Consider the following 9,812-nt stretch of genomic DNA (forward strand, 5'->3'; position numbering starts at 1 on the left):
TACACATACACACATACACACATACTCATATACACACACATATACACTCACATACATATACACACATACACATATACACACACATACACATATACACACACATACACACACATACACATATACACACACATACACATATACACACACATACACATATACACACACATACACACACACACACCAATTTTAAAAGCATTTAATAGAGTTCATGAAATAGTGCTATTTTAATTTAGTTAAACATGTTATAGTCTTCATAAACTAAGAAGTAAAGACTAATGCTTGCCAAATCTAAGATTGGCATCTCTGCTGAGCAGGGCCTACTTACATTTTAAGTACTCAGGGGTTAATGAGTCACTTTCCAGCAGATGAGTAGAGAGTATCTTATAAACCTCTGAATGTTCTCCCTCTGGGATAAAATTAAATATACTTTGATCCACAAGATCAGACTGAAAAAGAAAAAGAAAAAAATTATACAACAGCACTTTGAGAGACATTCATCTCTAACACATCTAATAGCTATTAAGTAACAGAGGGACATGCACTTAATCTTGAATTACCCATAAAAATCAATAAAGTCAAGCTACAAATTTCATAGTAAAAGAATGAGATTGAGAACTTGGAGAAGGCTAACATACCAGCTATCACATTCATGGTCGATGTGATCCTGAAAGCCAGACACAGTATTCAAAAAACCTTAGTTTCACCAAATTTGAGCATTGTAAAATATAATGGAGCTGAGAAATTTAAGAAAATTATAGGCTCTAAGCCACAGCCTTGTAATTTATACAAACAACTGTTAAATGGTGACATCGTACACAAAAATAGTAACAATGACAAGCTACGTGAAGGAGATCTGACACCACTCTCCTCCCATTTTTATTTCACCTTTCCCACACATCTATTCTGAACCACACAGCCAAAACCCTGTATAAGATGGGCAGCCAGCATGTAATTATCATTATTATAGCTGTTTATTATCTACCAATCAACAGTTTTTGTCTTGACAGGTGATGGCTGGGGAGTATGATGCTCCTGTCCTTAAGTAGCAGTGACAGCGAGACCTCAGCAACCTCACAGTTCCCACTGAGGCCAGCCATCCTGCTGGGCTTCTCACTTTCCAAACTCTTCTAATTACAGGACTAGAGGGCAGAGCTGTGGGGGCAAAGCAGCTGCACTTTCCTTTTGCTTATATTTTATACACCTGTAGAGATTATATCTGAATAGCTCTTCTGCTTAAAACAAACTAGTGTAAGGAAAAAAGGCAAGTCATGGGAGAAAGGGTGCTTTCCCACCCTCCATGTGTTTCTGACTTCTGCTTTTCTCTATGGTCAAAGTCTTCTCTACTACATGAAGTGGAGTAGCTTTGACAAACTCCACATCTCTATCTTGCATTTTTCCAAGACCACGTCAGATCATTTCCTTCCATAAAGCATGCCTGGTACTGAAAACCTAGCCAAGTACTCTCAGCTAATGAGGCCATGGGTCGTACTGGAGAATCTACTGTAATCACTTCACTAGACCAGTACACTACTTAACTGCATCCTAAAACTTATCCCTGTATACACGTAAGGAGCTCTCTCCCCTCACCAAAAAAAAAATCGTCTCCGCAGCAGCAGACAGAGATCATAAAGAAAAGTGTCAAAATGCAGACAACAATTCATGGTAATGTGCCCAATCACAATGGATATATCTACAACAGGACCCCTGTACCTAAGGCTCAGGGAACATCTCAGAAGAAAGGACTGAAAGATTGTAAGAACCAGAGGACCAGGAAGTCAGCTGTAAAACTGTGTCTCATATAATGACAAGAAAGCTGTATCAATGACATATTCACATTATTGCTGCCTAAACAAGACCTATACAATGACACCACCAATAGATATGCTAATATGAAAGGGGGAACTCTCATAGAACCCTACATCTAAAAGAGAACTATAAACTCTAATGACTACCGAGAGAATGAGAATTAATCTTTCACAGGGATGAGCCCAGTAACTGATATTCAATACCAAAAGGTTAGCCCTAAGATAATATACACACAAACAACACTGGCTTTGTGTGGCAACTTGACACAAGCTGGAGTTATCACAGACGAAGGAGGCCTCCCTTGAGGAAATTCCTCCATGAGATCCAGCTGTAAGGCATTTTCTCAGTTAGTGATCAAAGGAGGGAGGGCCCATTGTGGGAGGTGCCATCCCTGTGCTGGTAGTCTTAGGTTCTATAAGAAAGCAAGCTGAGCAAGCCAGGGGAAGCAAGCCAGTAAATAACATTCCTCCATGGCCTCTGCATCAGCTCCTGCTTCCTGACCCCACTAAGACAAACTCTAAGGTGATTTAGCAAGTTGTATTTATATATTTATGTATATGTGTATAACAATAGCAATCAAAGAAAAGGAAGTCATCAATTTGAAATGGAGTAAACAGGGACATTGGGAGGGATTAAAGGAAGAGAAAGGAGGGAGAAATGTGCTTTTAAATATTTAAAAAAAATTTTTTTTCAAAAAAATCACATCCTTCAAAACAGCCACACTACAAATACAAAACCACGGATACAAATGAATTCCTTTAGAACTGATGGCTCATGCTTATGTCCAAAGGGGGAGTATTTGTTCTTTAAATGTATATATCTTGCCCCATAATGATGAAAATGGTCATGTCTTTTACACCTGAATCTTCTTCCCTGCCAATCAAGGTACACTAAACTCTGTACCTTAGATATAACGGGCATAAACAAAGAAAATTATCTGGGACCAAGGAGGCATTTGATAATAGCTTAAGGGGTAACCGTACTAAAACCACATCTGTATTTTAATGAGGAATTCTTCTGGAAAAGTAGACAGCCATTATTGCTAAAAGAACGAAGAACTTTTCTTACATTTGAATAACAAGATGCTAGAAAAACATCTTATACTGAAAAAGTATAAGAATTTAAGCACAGATCAGAATGTACAACATAGTCTTGATAAAAAAAATAAATCTGAAATAACTAAAATGTCAGCTGAGAAGTATTTTCTGTTTCTTCTTAACCAACAATGTTTTCTAGTTTCATTCCACCACACGATGATTGCAGTTATCTAATCTTGTTCTTCTATCTATACACAGGCGTCAGCTGCGTCCTCAAAGATGAGAACAGAAATGAAGAGGCAAGAGTACAATCACAAGTAGTGCTCACCACTGCTTCATGCAGTGTCAAACTTTCCATTAACCACTATTTTTCATGTTCTGTTGATCACTGCACTTAAAGTAACACATTTTGACATTAAAAAAGTCACAGGCATCATGTTCCCTCAGTGAACACGTACAACAGGTTCCCGCAGTTATCAAGTACAACTCAAATGGAAGAAAAGAAAACACCAGCTCTCTGGATTCTTTCACTCCTGCAATTATTTTCATGAGAAAGAGATACCTGGGTGCCCTTCTCTGTAAATCTAAAATTGGTTCTAAAGGATTGAAGCTTTTTAAAAAGCAGGAAGGAAAGCCCAGTAAAGGTGCCCTGAGGGGTTACTACTAACACTGAATACGTGGTATCATCAGACCTGTCAGGCTGTCCACTTCACAGTGTAATTCAACTATTCCACACAAAAGATCCATCGCCAGCACTGGGTAAGGGCACTCACTGGCTGTTCCTGCAGAGGGTCAGATCCAACTCCCAGCATCCACACAGCAGCTCACAACTGTCTATAACACTAGTTCTGAAAAGCTGATGCCCTCTTCTGAAATTAGCAAAGTATTTAAGTTTTATTTATTATTTATTCAATGGGTGTGTGTTTTCCAAGCTCTATGTATGAGCACCACATGTGTGCACTGCTGACCCCCAGAACGCCACCTGGTGTGAGTGCTGAGAAGCCTGCGTCCTCTGCAAGAGCATCAAGGGCTTTTCACTAATTAGCTATCTCTCAAGGCCCAGGAAACATATTAAAGGGAATCATTAAGATGGCCAACTACCTAATTCATTTTTATTCATTCAATAAATAATTACTGAGAACTTCTGAAAAACTAGCCAGTATTCTCACAAATAAGGAGATATGAGTTCCTGGCTTTAGCATTGTACAATACTTCTGTAAAACAAAACAAAACAACCAAAACAGTATTAAAGCTCACAACTGTACTCACTTCAATTAATCATATCTTAATCTTATAAAGTCTTACTGTTCTTTTGTTACACGACATTTTATTGTTGTTGATTTTGAAAAGCTGGAGAGGGAACACAGGGTTGTGTGAATGCTAGGCAAATGTTCTACCAATCAGATTACATTCCAGGCTGTTAGCATCCCCTCCCCTGTTCACTAGGCTTTCTTACTATGCAAATATTTTTTACAAGACTTCTGAAAAGTTCAAATAAAGCCTAAATTTAAAGAATGATTTGGGAGTAAAGCATATAAGTAAAAAGTAACATATAAGTAAAAAGGCATGAACAGGGAGAATGTCCACTTGATCCAATCTTCTCTCTGTCCATGGGAAATTAGTTATATGTCACTGCAATCTCATGCTTCACTCGCAAATCATTCTTGACACTTGGGCATTACTTGAGCTTTTCAGAAGAAAGCCCTTAGAAAAGCATAAAGTCAAGCCACTTCTAGAAACAAGTACACAGGGCTAGATAGCTGGCCCAGCAGCTAGGAGCACTTACTGCTGCTAGTCCAGAGTCCAGACCTGAGTTCAGTTCCCACCACCCACATCAGGCAGCTCGCAACAACTTGTAACTCCAGCTCCTTTCTCTGCCTTGGTGGGTACCCATAAGGAAATGGCATATAAACACAGACAGACAGACAGACATACCAATAAAACAAAATTAATAATAATAAAAAGAGAGTACAATGCTTACTGCCTGATTTTCAGTAAACAGTTTTCCTTGTACTGTCTGGCATTTTAAATGTAGAGTCCATTCTCTATATATTCAGGTAATGAGTAGCAGAGAAATCAGAGGGAAGGGAATGCTGATTTTTGTCTGTCTGCTTTGGTTTTTGTTTTTTCATATTCTTAAAAAGAAATATTTACATATTGGTTTACTTTGCACTGTTGTAAATTTTTAAACAATGAACATTTCAGAAGTAACTGAAAAACACTGGACTTTTTTATATCAGAAGCCCATCTTAGATAAATACACGTTATATAAAATTTTCAAATCATTTCAAAAACCTTTAATTGTAGATAGCACTTAGCCTAGTGTTCAATACAGAATGAATGCTCAATAATTATGGATTGAGTAAAAAAGCAAACACACGATTAAAGTATTTACCATGTCAATCAGAATTTCAATGTCCTTCTAATTCTTCATTTGCTGAGGAAGCAGAAAAAGCCCTCAATGAGTGAAACCCTAGGAAACGTGTATTTTGACATGGGCCAGGGCCACAGGCAGTTGGCAAATCTGTTATAGGTATGGGCCAGGCTGAAGAGGAATGGCAATGCTTTCCTCTGGAGTCTGAGTGTTTATAAAGGATCGACTTACATGTACAAACATTAGTAACCTCAGCTTCCTCTTCCTGGGTAGTTTCAGCCTGAGACTCACTGCTCGACTAAAGGAATCAACCAAGACTAGCTAATCGCTCTCCTAGTAATGTACTTGGGTTCCGAGTTATGGAGGAAGCAGGAACAGAACATGTACATGTACTGTACATGTCTGTGTGCCTGTCCTTCCTTCACTCCTAGCTAGGGTTCTAACCCATGCTAAGCATCACTGAGCCACAGATCTGCAGCCCAGGCCACCCACTGCAACTCACACTGCACACAAGTTCTACATTCACTATTTTTAGTCTTTGTAAGTCACTCTTTTGAGAAAATTATTTATTAATTCTGCTAATAGTAAGAAGTATCTCAGTAGAAATTTGGTTAGAAGATTTTTTTTCATTTTGTTTGATATAATATTTTCATCAGGCTAAAAGGCAAACAGTGCAAATCTGGCATTAAAACGGAAGGGGAAGAACAGCAGGCTAAATCACTGGGTGCTAAGAGTGAAGAGCTTAGGACTTAGGTTTGAGAAACAGCAACACCAATACAAAGACACACCCGGAATTTGTGCCCCAACCCTTCAACCACTGTTCAAATATCACTCTCAAGTCTACTTCCTAGTGAACTCTAACATGTGATATAGACATTAAATAATAGAGATTATAGGGCTTTCATACTTACTGGTAAATGTTCAAGTAACGAAGTTACACTCTCAGATACATATATTATACTTCCATCTGTCATGATCGCTAAAAAAAAACCATCAAGAGCCTGAAATTAAACATAATGGTCAGTTAAGGGAAAAGAACAAAGCACTTTCTTGGACAGAAACAAGATAAATGACAAAGGACATACTGGGGAACAATTCAGAATGCAACAAAATGCAACAGTAAAAATTGCTGTCAGTATACTACTTTTTGTGATTCATTTGATATTTCTGAAGGAAAATTATTACTCTGGCTATCTACTGGAAGCTGGTTTCTAAAGGTAAGAAATCAATGTTCTGCCTTTATAGCTGCAAATACACACTGTATGATATGCTCTGTAGTAAGTACAGTACAGTGGATCTGGAAAAGCTAACATCTCATATAGTACACACAGAGAAGTGTGTGCCTGAAGTATAGGAAAGTAACAAAGGAACAGAATGAAGGGACAGAGATTAAGCCCCCCACACTAAGCTGAGGCTGAATCTTATAAAGCCTATAAATTCTTGGTAAAGGTATCTTTATTCTGTACATAAAAGGAAGTCAACAGAAGGTTTTATATAAAACAGAATTCAGTTAAGAAAACCTGCCTTGGGATAATCATAAAATTAATGAGACAAAATGAAATCAGCAGTAGGAGGAAAAGGAAAGGACTGACCACGTGCTAAGAATACAACTATCTTCAGGAGAAGATCCAGCATGCTTTCTGACAACCTCAGCCATCACAGCAGTGGGAGCTCAAGAGGTGAGACCTTCAGTAAAGAAACAGGCCAAAGATAAAGCTTCGAAGAAATAGGAGCATGAAGAGACAGAAAAGAGCCAGAGAAACGACAAAGGCAGAATATTGTGTGGAGCACAGATGAATAAGTAAGAGGGAGGGACAGGCCAGAGACCAGAAAGGACAAGACACAAGAAAATGAGCAAATCCTGTGATTTTTCAGAGAAATGCTAACAGGAAGTCAAGTCACTTACAATGAATTTAAAACAAATAGATAATAAGAGGCCATTACAACCTGTTCATAAATTTGACAATAGAATAAAGAAGGAAGGACAATTGTTTTAAAGGACTCATGTACCAAAGAACATACTGAAAACCAAAAAACACTAAAGAAAAGGGTAACATCTTAGGCTAAAGGAGAGAAAGATCAAGAATACAATTTGAAAGTAATTTCTTTAGCTACACAGCTCTCTTAGAAGCTCACTGCCTTTGGTAAGAACTGTGAATGTCTCTGTCATCCTTGTGAAGTGTGACATATAAAGGATGGGAACAGGAGTCAAAGCAGCCACTCCAAATTGCACTTTATTTTTGTTGTTGTTGTTGTTGGTGGTGGTGGTGGTGGTGTGTGTGTGTGTGTAAGCTTGTCTTGCAATAGCTTCCATAGCTTAGACTGGCCTTGAACTCTGGTGACCTACCATGTCCAGCTCAATTTATTACTATTACAGCTGTTTGTAGTGATAACAAATGAATGCAGGGCCTCAAAAATCCTAAGTAAGAACTCTGTCTAGAAGCTATATCCCCAGTCTCTAACTGCTGGATGTAGAATAAAAGATATTCTTTTTCCCCTCTTCTCTACTACTACCTAGAGAGAGAGATGGGTCCCAGAGAAAACTTATTTTGAATAATTACTTATTTTTTTAGAACAACTCAAACAAATCTATTTTTAGATAACCGGGGGTTTGAGATCTACAATTGAAGCCAACTCTTCCAGTATCACCCCATTACAATTTAATCAGTAATCTTTTGATTGCTATTGTGCAGAGTCAAATTCATGCAAAGAAAAATACTATGCTTTCTCACATGAAAAGACCGTCAACTTTGAAAGCAAATAATCTCTCACTATGATGATGATACTTGCTGTTAAGACACTGGGTATCTCTCTTTGAAGACAATGAACTGCAATGAAAACTCTAGTAATTTAGCCCACTTCCACTGCTCTTTTCTCTTTCGGAGAAAAGCTTCAACAGCTTGCCAAGTTGTGGAAATCTTCTAAGGAGAGGAAGAGAAGTTCCTTGAGAAGGGTGATTAGAGAAATATGGCAGAATATCCCATGTGTGATAAGCTTGTCCTCTTACTCTATGAACAAAGGAAACCTATTGATTATGTTGAACTCCCTGACTCTCACCTAGATATATCTTCTTGGTAAACAGTGATTGTTTAGTCTGAGGAAGATTAGAATGTTAATCACAGGGAACAGGACATAAGTTCCCTGCGGATCTTTAGCAAAGAGGCTGTCACAGTGTGAGCCCTTGTTTTGTAGACTGTAGGGAAAACTATGGTGCTGTCAAGGAGCAGAGATGTATAACCATAGAGGACTTTAACAAAATGACTTCTGTTCTGCCTCACCTACTCCCAGTCCTCCAGTCAATTACTCCTCAGGCAACAGAGATGAGAGAGAAGGCTCAGGTGCATTCCAAGAATGGAGAGAGGCAACACAAGTGAGGATTAAGACCTGGCTCTATTTAGGACCTTAGTTAGCCTTTGGGGGTAAACAAGCTTTCTCCGGGCATGGTCAATTAAGAACAAGTTGAGCTACATGGCCTAATCTCCTGTACCAACAACACTAACATGTTCAGTAGATGGTCTAAGTGCCTGTGGCAGCAATGCCAACATGTTAAGATAAAGCCCACATCTGAAATTCAGCTGAAAATGGGGAGGGCCTGCTTCCTCATCTATAATCAGCATGATTATCTAAGAGTAACACAATTCCATTATAGTCTTTCCAGTCAGTATTTGACTTTGCCTAAATAAAAACAGACTATAAACAAATCCAGTTCTGTTCTGATTAAAATTTTAATATTCAATCAGAAAACAGAGACTTGAGGTATGTCAAATCACATGTATGTAAACATCTGGATTAAGGATATAAGATGTATACCTATATACAAATTCTTCATCTTGGCCTATTAGTGTTAGAAAATACATCTACTCAATACATACAAAAACTTTTAACATATCTGGGCTACCAAGATGCTCAGTGGCTGAAGGTGCATGCTGCTAGCAGGCCTGCAGCGTGAGTGCAGTGTTTGGAAGCACATGGTGAAAGGAGACAAACCAACTCCCAAGTTGCTCTCTGCTCTCCACATGTGTGCTGGGGCAGGAATGTACTCATAGACATACACGTAAATAAACAGATGTAATAAAAAATTTAAAATATCCTGTACATATTAAAAGTAAATACATTTTTCAGTTATGTGAATCTAAAATCCAATGACAATTATGAAAGAATTAACTTACATTTTCAAGTTTTTAAATATATTTTCTATGTTTTTATAATGCTTTAACATCACCAGAACTTTTTTGTTTATTTTTCATTGAAATCTACCTGTGTCTGTATGTAGTATACAGACAGACCTTGGCAATGAATATGAAACCTTCCTATTATGAAGAAAAAAACTGAAGTTAACAGTTTCCTGTTGAGCCTATCAGTAAAATAGATGCAATAAGATTAATAAAATACATATTTTAAAATTGGTAACAAACTTTTCATGCCAATAAAGAAAGATAAGTGGTTTATAATAAACACAGAATATTGTATTGAATGAACAACTGCATTAGGATTATAACATAAAGATGGATGATTTTTTTTTTCTTTTATAATTTATTTTTTTATTAGGTATTTTCCTCGTTTACATTTTCAATGCTATCCCAAAAGTCCCCCAT

General features: G+C 37.7%; 1 protein-coding gene across 4 annotated transcripts in view; it reads right to left on the reverse strand.

Moving 5' to 3' along the window:
* The window catches only part of Clock (clock circadian regulator), an 80,583-nt gene that overhangs the window by 27,843 nt on the left and 42,928 nt on the right, over positions 1-9,812 (reverse strand). For 3 of the 4 annotated variants that reach the window (XM_021162109.2, XM_021162108.2, XM_021162107.2), the window contains exons 8-9: positions 6,129-6,218; positions 326-446 (exon numbers count right to left, since the gene is read on the reverse strand). In XM_021162109.2, the coding sequence (XP_021017768.1) occupies positions 326-446; positions 6,129-6,218 (211 nt within the window). The remainder of the gene's footprint in view (positions 1-325; positions 447-6,128; positions 6,219-9,812) is intronic. The other variant, XM_029477072.1, reaches the window with a different exon arrangement.

The sequence above is a fragment of the Mus caroli genome, chromosome 5 (assembly GCF_900094665.2).
Source record: "Mus caroli chromosome 5, CAROLI_EIJ_v1.1, whole genome shotgun sequence".
Taxonomy (NCBI): Eukaryota; Metazoa; Chordata; class Mammalia; order Rodentia; family Muridae; genus Mus; species Mus caroli.